At 40.3% G+C, this 18733-nt stretch overlaps 1 protein-coding gene across 7 annotated transcripts in view; it reads left to right on the top strand.

The window, feature by feature from the left end:
• The window catches only part of ACSL4 (acyl-CoA synthetase long chain family member 4), a 58067-nt gene extending 41286 nt beyond the window's left edge, over window positions 1–16781 (top strand). For 6 of the 7 annotated variants that reach the window (XM_075940931.2, XM_075940937.2, XM_075940935.2 and 3 more), the window contains exons 7-16: window positions 833–983; window positions 3427–3550; window positions 4496–4567; window positions 5989–6128; window positions 6629–6801; window positions 9052–9126; window positions 9590–9778; window positions 10333–10447; window positions 11844–12001; window positions 14655–16781. In XM_075940931.2, coding sequence (XP_075797046.1) covers window positions 833–983; window positions 3427–3550; window positions 4496–4567; window positions 5989–6128; window positions 6629–6801; window positions 9052–9126; window positions 9590–9778; window positions 10333–10447; window positions 11844–12001; window positions 14655–14812 — 1355 coding nt within the window. In that variant the 3' untranslated portion in view covers window positions 14813–16781. The remainder of the gene's footprint in view (window positions 1–832; window positions 984–3426; window positions 3551–4495; window positions 4568–5988; window positions 6129–6628; window positions 6802–9051; window positions 9127–9589; window positions 9779–10332; window positions 10448–11843; window positions 12002–14654) is intronic. The other variant, XM_089781846.1, reaches the window with a different exon arrangement.
• The last annotated feature ends 1952 nt before the right edge of the window (window positions 16782–18733 follow it).

Genomic DNA, 18733 nt, shown 5'->3' with positions numbered 1-18733 from the left:
AAGATAGCACACACTCAGTAGAACTACGTACTCCGTAAACTGATGATTTCTTGGAACTTCTTACCAGTGCCACAGGACTAGAGAGAGGTTTTGGGGTGGTGTGGGTGTGGTGTGGTTTTTTTTTTTGAGAACTCCCCTAAATGTCCCTACATTCCCACCTTTGCTTCCCTTGCTGCTGCAAAGTCATCAGCCTGATGATTATGGGTTTTCACCATAACTAGACAAAAGAAGCAAACTGAGTTAAAACAAGCTTAGTTTATTTTAATTAAAAGTTTATTACATCAATATATACTGGCTTCTGGGATTATAAAACTCCCTTTTCTACCAAGTATGAGATTTCTTTCAAGGCATCCTGCATTTGGAAGTATAAAAACCAAAAACTACCATGTGTTTTAACTTCTGCAGCCCTGGCTTTAGAGCTATTACTGATAGAAAACTTGATATGAGTTAGTTCCTCATCACTTTAAAGTATCAGCCTTTTCAGCTCTTCTCCCAGGCATTATTATAAAGGGTTTCACTTTAGGAATTTTTTAGGTTTGTCTAGTGAAACTTTGCAATAACATTACACTTCTTGCCAAATCTATCTCTAGTCTACCTATTGCCATGATTGAATCTGCTGGAAGTTATCCCAAACAGGTTCTGCCACTTTTTTTCTTTTTTTCCTGGACTACTTGTCAATAGAGCATCACTAACTATGTTTGTCATTCTTTTATGAAGACCATTTAAGTTAGTTTGATCATACTTCCAATTAATCTCTTAGTTGACCTTAGAAGTAATCATTTCTGTTCAGGTGAAATATTTTTTTTTTCCCCCTCTTGTATCTTTTTTGTAGTAGATATCTTTCCAAGCACACCTGTACCCACAGACCTGGCTTTAGTAATGTATACTAGTGGATCTACTGGGAGACCTAAAGGAGTGATGATGATGCATAAGAACTTGATAGCTGGAATGACAGGCCAGTGTGAGAGAATACCTGGACTAGGGTAAGAGGTGCTCAGTTGTCACATATATCAATAAAATATAATTTTGTTTTAATTGGAATAAATTGGAATAAAGCCTATCATTTGTATAATTTTGATATTTCGGTGACTATTTCTTTTAAAAGTATGAACTTCAGCAATTCCTGTTTTTTATCCACTAATCTTACATACTTCATACATGAACTGATATTTCTGTAATCACTTTGAATTTATCGTGCTTTTGTATACAACTGTAAGGCTACGTCTACACTGCACCTCTCTTGAGCAAAAGCCTATGCAAATGAAGCACAGATTAGCATACTATAGTGCTTCAATTGCATAATTAATTAGGGGGCATTTTTGCGCAAGGGGCATTTGCTCAAAGAGCTGTGTAGACAGCTTCTTTTTGCACAAAAACCCCCTCTTGTGCAAGAGCCGTTCTTCCTTATTTTTTCAGGAAGAACGGCTTTTGCTCAAGAGGGGGGTTTTGCGCAAAAGAACAGTCTACACTGCTCCTTTTTGCACAAAATCCTCTTGCGCAAAAACGCCCCTAATTAATTATGCAGTTGAAGCGCTACAGTATGCTAATCTGTGCTTCATTTGCATAGGCTTTTGCTCAAGAGAGGTACGGTGTAGATATAGCCCAAGTGTTTCTCTAGCTCTTTAGTTCTGTTACAATTTTTCTATTACTGATATTAAAAAATATAGAAGACGACAATATTGGCTTCTTTAGTTATATCTTACCCTGAGATGCACTTTCAAGATATTCATCATAAATTATCACTGTAGGGAGAGTGTGACCATATTTTTGCACATAGTATCTGCTTGTAGATTATTTATTGGTTAACCCTATCCGCATGAGTCCTGAGAGAGTGGAATGCAGAGGCTGATGGTTTTCAAATAGCAGCCGTTAAGCAGATAAGATAAATACAAGGAATTCGCAACGGCCTGCCTGTTCCAGGGGTCTAAGGAGACCATGCCTATATTAGGGATGTTAGTGTATAATTGAATAGTCGTATAATTGCATCACATTTTGGCTGTTTCAAAAAGTCTTGTAAGTCCCCGGGAGTGGGGCCGGCAGCCAGTGAACTCCCAACTCCACTCCTGGAGAGCCCCCTGCCATTCTGTCAGAGGCGGCAGCAGCCCCGTCCGTGTGACGGTCCAAGCTCCGCATGGATAGAAGCTGTTCCAGGTTGCTCCAGCACGGCTGTTAGCGAAGAGCCCAGGCCCGCTATGGACAGAAGCTGCTTCCTGGGAGCTGCCCCTGCCTTGTAGGATGCAGCAAGGTGGGGGGGCTGGTGGGTTCGTGGAGCTGGCACAAATGGAGAGCCACTTAAAAGCTGGCTTCCCACATGTATCAGCTCCCACCGGTCACCCTCATCTTCTCTCTGAGGCAGCAACGTGGGGGGGTAAGAGAGATGGAGGATCCAGTGCTTGTGGGGAGCAAGTTTAAAAGCCACTCCTCACAGGCACCAGCTCTCCCTCCCCATTGCCTCTCATAGAGATAGTGGAGGAAGAGGGGGAATGTGTGAAATCAACAGGATTAACTGATAAACCCAGGCTTATCTGTAAAGCATGTAGTCGGTTACCCATTGACATCCCTAACCCATGTAGATCCTTCTCCATGTGCTACGCATAATCTGCTTCATTACCTTGCTCATGTCAGAAAGTTCACTTTCATTTGACAACTAATTTGGCCATTCATTTTTAAATGATTTTTATTAAAGATTTGGCTATTCAGTAGCAAAGTAATGGCAGACTTTCATGAGTGTTCTTCAGTGTGTTGAAGGATAAATTGATATGCCTACACCCCCTTCTCAGCACGTTCACAAGGGGCACTGGCACCTTTGAAACAACCCACAGACAAGAAACCCCTTCATCATGGGATATTTGTGTGTTTCTAGCTGGGAGGCTGAAAATTCTCTTTTGGACCATTCTGATAGCGTTCAACTCAAGGTCTGGAAATGAATGGCCTTCAGAATCTAGTGATTGATCTACCTTCTGCTAAAATCTTTTAAGATGCGGTACTAATATGAATTTTTGGGAGGCAGGGCAGAGAAGAGATTTGAAGGTGGATGGGCTTTGGTTATCAGGCTAGAAGCTGGCTTCCGCCTTAACTTGGTAATTGGGAACCTCCCACTTGGAAAGGAAAAGGCAGTTGGAACACTAAGAACTGCAAGACTCCAGCTAGAATCAGTGGGTGAAATCCTGACCTTTGTTGAAGTTAGTGACAAAACTCATATAAACTGCAATGAGAGTTTCAAATCTTGAGCTTAGAGATTTCTCAGTGTGGTTGCATAAAGGAAAATATACTCCAATAGTGAATTGTTATGATGTAGTCTTTTGGGAAACTAGTAATCCTTTTTTCTGTAACTAAATATACAAATACCCTATAGACCAGATGAAGTATTTTCAACTTATTCTTGGATCTCCGGGGTTAATTATATATAATCCTTGCTTTGCTTAGACCCAGGGACACTTACGTTGGCTACTTGCCTCTAGCTCATGTATTAGAATTGACAGCAGAAATTTCCTGCGTTACGTATGGCTGCAGGATTGGATATTCCTCTCCACTCACCCTATCGGACCAGGTGAGGAAAAACTTTCAGCACAATGGTTAAGCAAAAATCTTGGCTGTACTTTTTATTTTTATTGCGAAAATATGATTTACAATGCAGTTGATGTCAAAGCAGTGGTACCTTCTGAAAATGAAACAACAAACAAAATTAAGCTCCTGGTGAAACTGTATGACCAATCACATAATATGCATTTTTATCTAAATTTTGAGCTTTATTATGAAAGTAGAAGAGAAAATGAATGCAAGTTTGTTATGCAAACTAGCCAGAAGAAGCACAGCTTAAAATCATTGAGGAACCAAGAAAAGAACAAATCACATGTCAGATGGATCTATAGAGATCATCATAACTTAATTCTTATTGAAAAATCTTCCCCCTTGAAGACACACCATGTTATGAATGTAAAAACCCACTAAAATAGTTAACCTGTAAAGATTTGTTGAAGTAGCTAACCCCTTCCTGCTGGTGGGGTCTCCAGCCAGCCAAGCTCACCATAGATAGGATCCCCTGTCTGGGCCTGCTTCATCCACGGAGCTGCTCTAACTGGCTCCTTCGCAGTTGCAGGCAGGGGGATGCTCCACCCAGGCTGGTTAACCAGTTACTGGGTACGAAAGCCAATAAACCTACTGCTTTCTGGATAACCAGTTAACCACTTACATCCCCACACCATACAAAGGAAACTGCTAGAAGGATAAATAAAATTAAAAAAATAAAGCAAAGATACATATAACATGGCTTGTTCTAACAGGCTTTGATTCAGTAGCTATATTTGGCATGAGATGAGTCTGACAACACACCTTTCTGCTCCACCCCACTGAGAAAATAATCTGGGGAGGAAAGGAGAGAAGGGAGTCCTTCAGAAAGTGCACACTAGGTTATCGCTTGTTTCTTTTTTATTCTACCCTAGCCAGTCACCAGTGTTTTAGCTTGACATCTTCACATTATTTTTCTTTATTTCAGTCAAGTAAAATTAAGAAAGGAAGTAAAGGAGACTGTACTGTACTGAAGCCAACACTCATAGCAGCTGTGCCTGTAAGTATGGGAATGCAGAGGACATGATTATCAGGGATGTTACTATTTTTCCATATATTCACTTCACAACATTCCCAAATATCTAACAACATTGCAGTGACATTTTAGCACATCACAGTTAATATAAAAGAGGAGTTGGATCTTGATATAAAAGCTGGATTTTTTTAATGTTTTTATGTAAAATCTAATCTTTTTCTATCTGGTTCATTTATCATTTATCTGGACAGTTTTCAGTAAATCTTTAATATTGACTTCATGCTTTCGGTATTTTGAAAGGAAAATATTGGAAACTCATATATGTACTGTAATTTTTCCTTTGTTGTTGCAAAGAATCCAGTACCATCAGAAATACAATTTTTGTGGCAGAGTCCATTGAAATAATCTAGGGTGGAGACTGAATGTTTTTAAGGGCCTTTGTAATAAATTATTCCCTAATGTCATTTCAGTTTCCATTTAAACAAGTGAAAAGCTTACCAAAACTTTTGGTGATGTAAGATTGTTGTTTTACGTAGTTTGATGACATCATGCTATGATTCTATGTGCTCAAGAGTATTCTTGCAATCTCATTAAAGTTGTGGAGAAAAACTGCTCCTACAAAAGAAAGTGACTTAAGACTTCTGTGTTCTGCTCTTAATGTTGTTTGCCAACTGTAGCATACAAAGTACTTCGAGTCTCAAAAATGACTGATCTGGCATAGCATGTTAACTGAAACCAAATTCAAATGGATTTGCTTAAAGTTTAATTTAGAATTTTGTGTTGATTGCTTTTTGTCTTATTTTAATGTATATCATAACTTTAGAAATCATGAAGTATGCTATATTTTATATAGAGAATTATCGAGCTTCTCTTTAATATGGAGAAGACTCCTTCAAACTTGGGCTAAGAGTGAAGAGTGTTTAAAAAAGAGTCCAAGGTTTAAGATGAAGCTTGTAGAAGTGAGTCATTGGTACTGTTAAATAGTGGAAGCGAGAACTAAATAGTCTGAGGTAATTTTGGCTATCTGAACTATAGACTGATTATAGCAATATAAAACTAGATAGCAAATCCTTTTAGTTTGGCAATGTGAGATTTTTTTTTTCTTTCCTATCTAGTCAATCAGCTTCATAACTTGAAACAGATTTATGAGGAGGAAGGAATGAGGAAAGGAAAAAATGTGACCTTGTCATTCACTTCCCCATTACACATTTCCAAACATTCTACCACCTTGGATAGCTCCTAGCTGGAATAGAATATAAATTCATTAAATAGATGACACATTAAGGGAAAATGTTAAGTAGTACACAACAATTTGGCGGAGACTGCATAGCTAAAATGAAATCATCCATTCAAAATGAACTACTTTTCTTATTTTGTTTAGCATGTAGGCTTGATGCATGTTTTTAATAAGTAATTCTTTGTTCCCTTTTTAATCTTCTCTGAAGGAAATAATGGACCGAATTTACAAGAACGTCATGAGTAAAGTCCAAGAGATGAACTATATTCAGAGAACTCTATTCAAGATCGGTTATGACTATAAACTAGAACAGATCAAAAGAGGTTATGATGCACCTCTGTGTAATATGTAAGTATAGTAAACAGTTCAAATATCTTTCACTGTATATAATTTATAAAAGATTAAGAGGTGACTTAATCACAGTCTATAAGCATTTCTCTTTGTGTAAGTGATCTGATACTAGAGTATTCCAGTCTAACAAAGGCATAACAAGAGCCACTAAGTCTTAAAGAAGAGAAGTTCAGACTGGAAATGAGATGAAAGTCTTAACAGTAAAGGCAAGTAATCGCTGAAAAATATTAACTAGAAATGTGATGAATTTTCCATTACTGGATTTAAAAAAACAAAACAAAAACAAGATTGGATTACTTTCTAAAGGAAGTGCTCTATTTCAACCACAAGGTATTGGGCTAGATGCAGGAATTATCATGACGATGGTCCCTTTTGGGCCTTTTAAATCTGTGAATATTGTTAGATGTGTCAACTGAATAGGTAAAGAGTCTCTAGTCTTTCCTGCAATGGAGCAGAACAAGTAATATTTATACATGGCGTTTTTATTTTTACCTCAGACTGCTGTTTAAAAAGGTAAAAGCATTGCTAGGAGGAAATGTGCGTATGATGCTTTCTGGAGGAGCACCCCTTTCGCCTCAGACACAGAGGTTCATGAATATTTGTTTCTGCTGTCCTGTGGGCCAGGGTTATGGGTTAACCGAAACCTGTGGAGCTGGAACAATTACTGAAGGTATGTTGTTGTACTCTTGGAAATCACTCCTTTAATGTAGATGTGTGATTATTTTTTTTTATTTGTAGGTACAGCTTAAAACAGGGTTGGGGAACCTACAGTCTTCAGACTATGCCTGAGAGGATGGAAGCGGCTCTACATGTGATAAGGAAGTGCTCCATGCAGGCACCATCCCCTGTTGATCCTTTGGGTTAATTACTGCCAATGGGAACAGCAGGGGCAGTGCCCTGCAGCACAGACACGCAGAGCCATGTCTCTTCCCCTCCCCCCTCCCCACTTCCTCCTCTGAGTTCTATCAAGGTAGCCTGTGTCCCCATCCCCTTCCCATCTAGACCCTAGCCCCTCTGACTCCTGAACCCCCCTCATATCCAGGGCTCCACTCTGCTCCTGTACCCTTTTCCAGATCCCACACCCCTCAGTCCGCACCTGCACCTCCCTTCCAGACTGTAGCCCTCCACCCGTAGTCCGCTTCTTCATCCTACCCCCTTCCCAGACCCCTGAACCTCCACCCCCCCTCCTGCATCACCCTCCTGTCCAGACCCTGCACTTTCACTCAGTCCACTCCTGTGCTTTATGTTCCTTCCAGACCCTACTTCCTCACTTTCAGCCCAATTCTGCATCTTACCTTCTGTCCAGACCCCCCAGACTGCACCTACACCCTACCTCCCTGCCCAGACCCCACATCCCCCCACCCCATCCCACTTCCTGACAGCCTCCTTCAGTGCATTGAACCCCTCATTTTTGGCCTGACCCTAGAGTCTTGAGCGGCCCACAAAATCTACTAGCCCTGGTACCCCTAAGCTCTGGGGTGGAGCTTGAATGATTTTAGAATTGAGAGAGGTAACTAGCGTCCCACAGGGGACCATTCTGGGACTAGTCCTGTTCAACATAGTCCTAAATGATCTGGAAAAAGGGGTAAACAGTGAGGTGGCAAAATTTGCAGATGATACAAAACAGTTCAAGATAATTAAGTCCAAAGCAAACTGTGAAGAACTTCAAAATGATCTCACAAAACTAGGTGACTCGGCAACAAAATGCCAAATGAATGTTAATGTCAATAAATGCAAAGTAATGTACACTGGAAAACATCCCAACTATACATACAAAAAAATGATGGGGACTAAATTAGCTAGTACCACTTGAGAGAGATCTGAGAGTCATTGTGGCTAGTACTCTGAAAATATCCATTCAATGTGCAGTAGCAGTCAAAAAGCAATGTTAGGAGTCATTTAAAAAGGATAGAGAATAAGACGGAGAATATCTTATTGCCTCTATAAATCCATGGTACACCACATCCTGAATACTGTGTGTAGATGTGGTTGCCTCATCTCAAAAAAGACATCTTGGCATTGGAAAAGGTTCAGAAAAAGGCGGCAAAAATTAATACGGGTTTGGAATGGTTGCCATATGAGGGGAGATGAATAACACTAGGACATTTACAGCTTAGAAAAGAGGAGACAAGGGCAAGGGGGTGGGGGGAGGATGATAGCGATCTATAAACTCCTGACTGGCATGGAGAAAGTAAATAAGAAAAAAATTACTTACTTGTTCCCATAATACAAGAACTAGGAGTCACCCAATTAAATTCATAGGAAACGAGTTTAAAACAAACAAAAGGAAGTATTTATTCACACAACACAGTCAATCTGTGGAACTCCTTGCCAGAGGATGTTGTGAAGACCAGGACTTTAATAGGGTTCCAGAAAGAACTAAATAAATTCATGGAGGATAGGTGCATCAATAGCTATGAGCCAGGATGGGTAGGAATGATGTCCATAGGCTCTGTTTGTCAGAACCTGGGAATGGGTGAAGACAGAAGAGGGATCACTATTTTGTTCATTCCCTCTGGGGCACCTGGCATTGACTACTGTTGGAAGACAGAATACTGGGCTCGGGGGTGTGTGTGTGTGTGTGTGTGTGTGTGTTCCCCCCCCTTCTCCTTTCCCCCTGCTCACATGGGGGGCCAAGTCAGTGAGGGGTTTGTTTGACCTTGTTTTGTTTTGTTTTGTTTTTTTGTTCTCACTTGCGGCTGGCCCCCAACTATTTTTTTGTGTGGGTTAGTTGCCCCCAACCCCAAAAAGGGTTCCCCACCTCTGGCTTACAATGTTTGTAGCTCTTAGCTGCTAGAGAATAACGTGAGTTAATAGCTACCTTCCTATTTTAGCTCTCTGTTTTACATTTCAGTATTATCAGATTTAAGAAAAAAAAACTTTGGACACCATCTTACTGTTCTTTTCTAACTTCCCTTAGTTTCTGACTATAGCACTGGCAGAGTTGGGGCTCCTCTTATTTGCTGTGAAATTAAATTGAGAGACTGGCAAGAAGGTGAGACCATTTTTTTTCCAGCATGTTCTATTTAATTCTTTCAGTCAATTTGGCTGCACATTTCAAGCTGTTGGTAAAACAAGAATATGTACAGTTCTTGTCAAAATGATCAGTTGGAGTTCAAACCTGAAGAAATACAGCAAACATAGTGATAACAAACTGCAGAGCTATCAAACCTTTCAGACTCATGAGAATACATGACCCACTATTGCATAATGTGTGAAAGTATAACATTTTGATCTCCAAGTAACTAGTTTTAATGTTACCTAGCTTGTTTTCCTGCTGCCCACATAAATTGATGTAATAATGTAATTGGGTATTAATATTTTGTGATCTCTTGATAAACAGATACTTTATATTTTTCTGTTTTATTTTGTGTGTGGATTCTTCACTATATGCTGGGGAGAGGAATGTATACTGTACAATTCTGACGTGAAAATAATTTTACTTATCTGACTTTTAGGGGGCTATACTTGCAGAGACAAGCCTAATCCGAGAGGAGAGATTATAATAGGGGGACCTAATGTGTCTATGGGATACTTTAAAAGTGAGGAAAAGACAGAAGATTTTTCTGTGGATGAAAATGGTCAGAGATGGTTTTGTACTGGAGATATTGGAGAATTTCATCCTGATGGGTGTCTGCAGATCATAGGTTGGAGCATTCCACTTTTTGACAATTTAAATGCTAGTTAAGCAAGAGCATAACTTAATACACATGAATAATTTCATTGAGGCCAGTAGGGTTATTCCTGCTTAAAGCTACATACTTCACTAGTTTACTGAATGATGGTGTTAAAACACATTCTTGAAATTTAGTGATTGTGCCAATCCCTGAAATTGATGCTGTTGGGTATAATCTTAGTTATGGTCTCTACTTGGCCTTCACTTTAAAACCCAAGTGTGAATTTTCAGTATTAGGTTAGTTGCTAAAATTTGATTTACATTGACTTTTCAAGTTAGTTGCAAGTTTGAAAATTACTCTTAAAAAGTATTTTTTTTTAAAATAGCATTTCTGTAAAAATTAAATGCCAACAGCTTTTAAGTGATTTGTTTGGTATTCATTTGTTCTTTTTTAACTTTTGTGTGTGTCTTCCATTAAATGAAATAAATATTTAAAATGTGATACTTAAAATAATTTAACTGAGTATATACAAATGGAGGAATATAAATTTCTTTAAAGCAACATGCCTTTCTAACTATTCCTAGATCGTAAAAAAGATTTGGTAAAGTTGCAAGCAGGAGAATATGTATCTCTGGGTAAAGTAGAGGCAGCCCTTAAGAACTGTCCACTTATTGACAATATCTGTGCTTATGCCAAAAGGTAAGAATTACATTATTTTTTTTCTCTTCCCCTCAGATTAATTGAGGCATTTTATTTAATGCTTGATTCAGTTGTGGTATTCAAAAATCCATGTCTGAGATACAGATTGTAGGCCTAGTTCTCCCATACACTAAGGCCCTCTTACACCACTAGAAGAGTAAAGGGGGTGGAAATTAGGGATGTTAACGAGTAGTTGTTTACACGATTAACTGATAAGCCTGGGTTTATTGGTTAATCCTAACAACTACAGGCACCTCCAGTGTTTAAATTGGCTCCCTGCTTGTGCCAGCTCCCGCAGAGCTGCCTACCCCCTTGCTGCTGCCTCTGATAGAGAGCAGCAGCGTGGGGGTGAGGGAGGTAGGTGGGAGATGGTACATGTGGGAAGCTGTTTTGCAAGCTGGCTCCCCGTGTATACTGGCTTCCACTGAGCCGAATCCCCTCCCTTCCCTCCCACGCCTCTGATACAGAGGCAGTGGGGGAGGGAGGAGGCTCCCCACAAGCTCTGGCTCCTACCTTACCCCTTCCCCACAGAGCATGTAAATGTGTATCCACTGAATTTCAGCGGATAAATGTTTACACAAACACATTTTAACATTCTTAGTGGAGATACCCCTGAAGCTGCAATCCTGCCCTCCCCCTCCATCCCAGTTTCATACTGTCCCCAGGTTAATGCATATCTAACATAAGGGCCTGGTTCCTAGCAAGCTTTGTAAAGAGTAGGAGGGTAAGTATGCACTGTGCTATAGCTGTCCTCTGAATACACCAGCTCTTAGAGAACAATGGGAAGCCAAGTGTAAATTAGAACCAGCTGCCCTAGAATAGGGAGAGTGCAGGATCAGCTTAAAGGGGGTGGGTGGGTGGGTGTGTGTGTGTGTGTGTGTGTGGGTGTTTCCCACTAACTTCCCTCATCCCTACCCCCAAAGTAGGGGCAGGGTAAACTGAAAATAGTAGCCCTATTACTAAACATAAGTATAATCCTCTAGTTTTATAGATGGCCTTGGCCTTCGGTCAAAATACTAACGCAGTGTCTATCGTGATGCTTGGAACCTGATCCAAAACATTTTGCACGGGTTTTAGAAAAGTCCTCCACTTTCCCATAGCAGTAGATAGTGAGATTTTACTTGCACTAAATTGCTGGATATTGGATTTAGTAGAGATTCTGGACCATTCTATCTGCTTTTCTCTCTCTCTATCTATCTAAATATTAGACTAATTAAACCCAGTCACTTAAGGGAAAAACTTCATGATAAAGATGAAGTAATGTGGTGTAGAGAGGAGAGGGAGAAGAAAGCACAGGGAAATATTTACTTAAACTCAAGTAATGTTTGACAATCTGAAATTCCTCTTACTTGCCTGTTGTTGTTTTTTTTTTTCTTGTCATTTCATCCTGTTTTAGTGATCAGTCTTATGTAATCAGTTTTGTGGTTCCTAATCAGAAGAAGCTGACTGTATTAGCTGAACAGAAAGGTGTTCAGGGAACTTGGGTGGAAATCTGTAACAATCCTATCATGGAGGCTGAGATATTGCAAGAGATTAAAGAGGTGGCAGATAAGAGTGAGTATAACTGAATTGTTTTGTAAACTGTACAGACCAGCTTCACAAGAAGCTGAAAAGGGGCAGCAAAACATCTATAGATATAGCCCTCTCACTCGTTTCTAACTGGTTAGGAAATCTGTGAAACATGTTACCTCTGAATGTAATTGGCAGGAATATCCTCTACTCAATATTTTCTGAATGTGAGTAGAGGAGCATACTTGCAGGCAATTTTCTTTTTCCTAAAGCAGGACACTGTAGTAATCCATGTAGATGTTACATGTATAATACAGTTAATTTTAAAAAGTTTTGTTAATCCTTGTTGTAGTGTTGCATGAAGGGCCAAAAGCAGCTCTGGTTGTTCTCTAATATAGCTTAAGAGGTTAAAGAAATGTTGGGTGACTTTAAAAGGGTTTCAAGGAACGTTAATAAGGAAAATAGGTTAAATAATGTTTACAATTCTAAGAGGATGATAGGCAGTGTAAGTTTTTGTTTTGCATGAGTTTTGTGAAATTTTCATATATCCAATTGAATTGATAAACTTTATATGATTGTATTTATTGCATGTAAGTCATACAATGTGTTTCCACATAACTTTTTAAAATTCTTGTTCCTTTGAGTTTTATAGAGTGTAAGACTAGGATTTTCCCTTTGGCCTTCATTCCAAGGGAACATTAAACAAATTATCTTGGATTTAGTTTTTAGCAGAATGTTCTGTAGTTTAATCACAAAAAGGCACATATCTAAATGAAAACAAAACTATATTGAAAAACAGATAAAGCTATAAAGTTAGGTCCTACAGCAGAAGCTATTCTTCCTGGCCATGGAGTCTAATAATTGTACATGTACTGCCATCTACTGGTTGTACTTGTGATACCTCCCCCCTTAAAAGTGAATTTCCGAAACAAGTTAAGGTCTTTTTTTTATTTTGCCTCATTTTACTGTTTGGCTGAAAAAATATTAACATTATGAAACTAATATCCTTATTTAGTGTTGTTCGTACTACTTCTGGTAAATTATGTTGACAATTCCTGCACTGAAGAGTATGTAATTTAAAAATGTTAAATGACATTCAGCATTTCCGTTGATAATTCATTTTCAAGGGTTCATAACTTGACCACTGGTTGCGATAACGAAGGATTTCTCATTTGAGGGAACTGACATTTTTTAAGGGACATGAGGACTTTAAATGCTACTAGAACAAAAATAAGAAAATGCTTGCTTACTTTGGATGTTAGCCTATTTGGAACTCTTCTGATTTAGCAACATTTCTAAGAATAAAACTCACCCCAGTTAGTCTATGCTTTTCTGGCACTTTGTTTATTTTCCCCCCAAGACTATTTTTAAAAAGACACACAAAAACCCATGAATGAATTAATATTGTTATGCATGGGTGTGCAGCGCGCACACATGCACATCCCTAGTTTCTACTTCATTTGTATTTGTGTGCACCCACAACTTAAAGGTTGAGTCAAAAATGTGCTACTAAAACATTCTACAAAACTGCACAGTTTATATAAAATAATTGGGTGTATCACATCCTATAGCATGTCAGGAGTTCAGTCATTTTCTTCTTTAATTGCTACTGTTGTGAATAATAGTAATTTTAATAGGTATGTGAATGGGTAACCAGTTCTCCAGTAAGCATCACCCTTACTAAGTGATGCTTACTGGTTAACAATTAACCTGTTCTCTGGGAGCATCTTCTCGTCTGCTGTGGGTGGAGGGCTGCTCCAGCTCTGACAGCCAGACCCAGCTCTACTGCAGGGGCTGGAAGCTGGCAGGCAGCCCCAGCCCCAGCGCCGGAGCCGGCAGCAGCTTCAGCCCCAGTGTGGGGTTAGAAGCGGGAGTTCTCTGGGGAAAGGTGAGATCCTGCTTAGTTGGTTAACAGGTTAAACATTAAGTTACCCTAACATTTAACCAGTTACATCCCTATAATCTAAAGATTATGAAATTCATACTCACAGCTAGATTCCTGGTGTATTCTACAGCCACATTTTATTATACCTTATTGTGTTTACAATGCAATCTCTCAAATTGGGGACTTGTTTTGTTTTGCACTTTTTATTTAGTGTGCAACTTTATTATTGATTTGAGATTTTAGTCCATGATCCTCATTTGTTCCACAGTTTGTATTAATCCCACAGCCACTGGAGTGGTACAAAATATAAATGCTATAGCATGTATTAAGAGAATCCTTGGATGTTATGGCAAATACTATTACAGCCATAAAGTTTTCATTTTCTTTCTTCAGTGTGTTGCTTTCCTGACTGTTTGTCTAAAGCAGTGGTCCCCAACCTTTTGGGGCTTCCGGGCACCCAGGGGCAGGGCCGCACATGCGCTGCATGCCCGGGGCTGGCACCGTGCATGCACAGGGCAGGGGCCGCACACAGGAGCGGCACCACGCATGTACCATGCGCCTGGGGTGGGTGCCGTGCATTCGAGGCACAAGAATGGCTTGGGCCAGCCCTGGTCACCAGGCAGGCACGCATAAATGCCCTGGTGGGCACCATGGCACCCACGGGCACCACGTTGGGGACCACTGGTCTAAAGTTATTGCACTATATACTACAGCAGATGATTGAATATATCTTAGTCCTGTTCATTAAGTTGTATAAATCAGTGTTTTATCTATGAACGTAATCATAAGTGTTTGTTTTTATTGCCCTTACAGTGAAATTAGAAAGATTTGAAATACCAATCAAAGTACGATTAAGCCCTGAACCATGGACCCCAGAGACTGGTTTAGTAACAGATGCTTTCAAATTGAAAAGGAAAGAGTTAAAGAACCATTACCTCAATGATATCGAGCGAATGTATGGAGGCAAATGAACTTCTGAGCTACATTGATTAAAAAGTTGTGCAGAAAGTTCCTTCGTATACCCTACAGAACAGAACTCAAGCCTCAAAATATTGGACATCATTGTATACACAACATGTAGTTCAGACAGTACATGAAATCACTGAAGACCACCTTAACCTGTAAAGCCAGGAGCTGAGGGGAAAAACACTTACTGAACCAAACTTCCTAGCTGCTAGCAAAACATATTTATCCTCTTTAAACAATTTCATTTGATCACCTCCACTTTGGAGTTAGACGTGATCATGTGAAGCAGTGTGACTTGATAAACTGATTTCCACAGTTGCTTCTATATCACATTCTACCTGCTTTCCCATCTGTTCTTTTCTATTTCCCCATCTGATAATTCCTACATCAGAGAAAGGTACTTGGTAAGGAGAAAAAAAATAAACGTATTTAATGTTTGAACTTCTTAGTGCAGAACATGAACATGAACTGGGAAGACTTTAAATACCAAACATTGTAGCTTTCTCAAAAGTGTTGGTTTAAAGTCATATCTCAGGTTGTATCCTATATTAAATGAAAAATAGTTTAACTTGATACTGATCTGTTAATCATATTTACCTAAAAGGCCAGTACAGATACATAAAGCTCTTCTTTTATAATTTAAAGAAAAGAAATCTGAGGTGGTTGCACTGCATTTAGGTCCAGTTCTGCTTTGGCCCCTTTGTATTCAGAAGCTGAAAGCCAGAAGGGAAACTTAAAATACTACCTCTCTCCATCCTTTCCCAGTTATGTCCTGCATTGAGCTCAAGTCAGCAAGATCCAAGCATTGTGCTAATTTATTTTTAACACTCATAAACAGAATTTTATTCACAGACCACAGAATTAATTACAGGGCATTCAACATGTATTACTGACAGTAGATTGACTCTTCTGCACACCAGTTATATTGTGAATATTTTCAGTGCCTAAAAGGGAATATAAATACTTTAAAAAAGAAACATTTTGGCAAGTATTAAATATTTCAGAACATTTAAAGTATCCTACACAATTCTAAGTTCTTAGAATAACTTTTGAAGACTGAAATTGACTAGTTTTGTTGTTTGTTTTTTTTTTAATTCAAAACCACATTTTCAACTGTGACACACAGTTTACCTCCTTCCCCCACCAAAAAGGCTCCCACTGCTGCTTGTTAGTAAGATCACTAGCTGACATGTAGAACTAAGGCCTTACACATAAAGGCAGAACTAAATTCAGATAACCACATGAAAGGATTTACAGGATCAGGACCTAAAACATTTTGTATTAACATCTTCTAAAGTATCAATGTTCACCTTTTAAATGTCAGTCTTAAACGAATTTCCCGTGGCCTTTTATCTACGGTTGATGAGCTTGGTCTCTGGTTAGGAATTTTTCTTTGTTAAACTCGTTTAAAAGGTGGAAAATACTTCAAGTAAAACTTTGGCTTTCTGTTTGTGAAAAAATTTGTTTTAAAAACTGGAAATTAGAGGTGCTGAGGTGAGAAGGAAGCAAAATAACTGAATAATGGCTTCTCATTGAGTATGCAACATTCAGTACTGTTTCTTCAAAATCATTAGCTACCACTCTGGGCTCATGTATCCCTCTTAGTTGTTCACATTTGAACCATAAATACTGTAAAAAGTGGAAGCTCTTGCTACTGTTGTATTTTGCACTTTTCTTAATCATTTTATATGTGTTCCTTACATTTTGTACAGATGTTGTTCTCAGCTGCAAGATTATAACTTACTTTGTTTTAATGTATTTATAAAATAGACTTTGTTCATAATATATAAATGTTGTATGGAAAAAAATTATCTGATATTGTCAAGAGTGGAGGGTTTTATATGAAACATCTTCAGCGCATATAGCAATTTAAAATCCGGGCAAGTTTTTCCTTCTGTGAGGTGTATCTGTGAACCCTTTTTTCTCAGCTCAACCAACTTTCAAAGTGAAAATAAATCATGGTTATAGATTGTTTATCCATAAGCTCTTGGACTGTTTTTTTCTTCTGAGAACCAATTTCTTTTTAAACTTTCAAGGGACTTTTTTATTTTTAACTCCTCTAGATAAACCACAACCACTGCCAACTGACTTTGCTAAACCTGTTGGCTACATCTACACTGCAGGCTTTTTGCACTAGAATAGATGTTCTTGCGCAAAAACTCGCTGGGTGTCTATACTGCATGCGCATTCTTGCGCAAGTAAATTTACAGTACAGCGTCGGAAAACAGGGCTTCTTCCGGAAGAATTATTCCTCTCCCTATGAGGAATAAGCCCTCTTGTGCAAGGGCTCTTCCACAAGAAGTCAGTGTAGACAAGCAACATGAATTTCTTGTGCAAGAAACCCCTATGGCTAAAATGGCCATCTGAGCTTTCTTGCGCAAGAGAGCATGGCAGTGTGGACGCTCTCTTGTGCAAGAACTTTTGCACAAGAAGCCTGCAGTGTAGATGTAATTGTTGAGTATTTGGGGGAGGGAGGCACTAAGGAGAGCAAATCAACAATTTAAAGCTGGTTGCTTCCAGTTGTGCATGAATTTCAGCAGTCATTAAGGGGACCAGAAAAAGGCCTCTTTTCCTTAACTAAATACCTGCACTTGTTTATGAATTCAGGAAATACTGCCCATGTCAATAGTGGCTATTGAGAATGCTAGTGTTGACATGTGAGTCTACTTTCAGGTTTGAAATTATCAGGGCTTGCCGAACCATGGCGATCCCCGCTCACCAGCCGCACTGTCCGGCAATCTGCACATGCACAGATCGTTCTGCAGATGCGCAGATTGCTGGAACCCGGCTCTTCCGGGTTGCAATCTACTCGCCATGGGTGAATAGATTGCATTATTTGTCGAGCCCTGGAAATTATTCGTTGTTGAGAACTAAAATAGCTTTTGGACCACTTGTTAAGTACCACAAAGAAACTGTAATTAAACAAATATAAGAAATAGCTAGTTTGCGTGCTTAAATCTGATGGCAGATCTTATATATTGCTTTTTTAAAGATTATCTATTATATATTTGAGAGAGTTTGTGTCTGTATGTCTGTCTGTGAATCTGTTCAAGAATGCCTCTTAAATGGAACACCAAAATTGGTATGCAGCTTCCTCTTATCATAACTTACACCAAGGTAAGGGCTTGGTTGTGCGAGGACAATGGGATTTGCCTAGAATATGATTGTTACTCATAAAACACAAAGGGAGGAGTCTGCTAGCAGGCAGTTATACTGCTGAATGACCTTGCAGGGGTGAGGGAGGGGGTGCACTAGTAAGAGAGTGACCAGCTAGGGACAGGCCTCTAGATATTGTTGGCCACTGTACACAGGTAAGGCTCTTTGCTGGTGAGCTAGCTGCCCCAGGGAGCTACCACCTGGGCAGCATAGCCCCTACTGTCCCAGGCAGCGCAGCCCTTACCACCGCAGCCAGCCCTGAGGATCAGCTAAGCCTCCTGTGCCCCTCTTTCCCCCGAGTACCCACAGTCCCTCCTTAGGGGCCTGAGCTCTATGCCAGTGGTCCCCAATGCGGTGCCCGTGGGCGCCATGGTGCCCGCTGGGGCATTTGTGGGCACCCGCCGACAACCTGAGCCAGCCCCGCCCCCAGGTGCACGACACGCACCGGCGCTGGGTGCGCGGCGCTTGGGCAGCCTCAGCCCTGGGGCACATGTGGGCGCTCGGGCGGTGCCGGTGCCGGCGCCGGCCCCAGGCGCGTGGCTCGGGTGGCAGCGCCGGCCCCGGGCCCACGGCACAAGGCGCTCGGGCGGCCCCAGTCCCGGCCCTAGGGCACACGCCGGTGCCGGGTGCAAGGGCATCCCAGTCCCCTGGCGTGCCCCCGGACGCCCGGCCCTGCCCCTGGACGCCCGGCGCGTGAGTGGCCCCCACCTCCCGGGCACCCGGCACGTGAGTGGCTCTACCTCCCGGGCGCCCGAGAGCCTCTAAAGGTT

Source organism: Pelodiscus sinensis, chromosome 13 (assembly GCF_052426305.1).
Source record: "Pelodiscus sinensis isolate ZL-2025 chromosome 13, ASM5242630v1, whole genome shotgun sequence".
Taxonomy (NCBI): domain Eukaryota; kingdom Metazoa; phylum Chordata; order Testudines; family Trionychidae; genus Pelodiscus; species Pelodiscus sinensis.
Note: the sequence above shows the minus strand (reverse complement) of the source record. Positions and strands in the feature narration are given on the sequence as shown.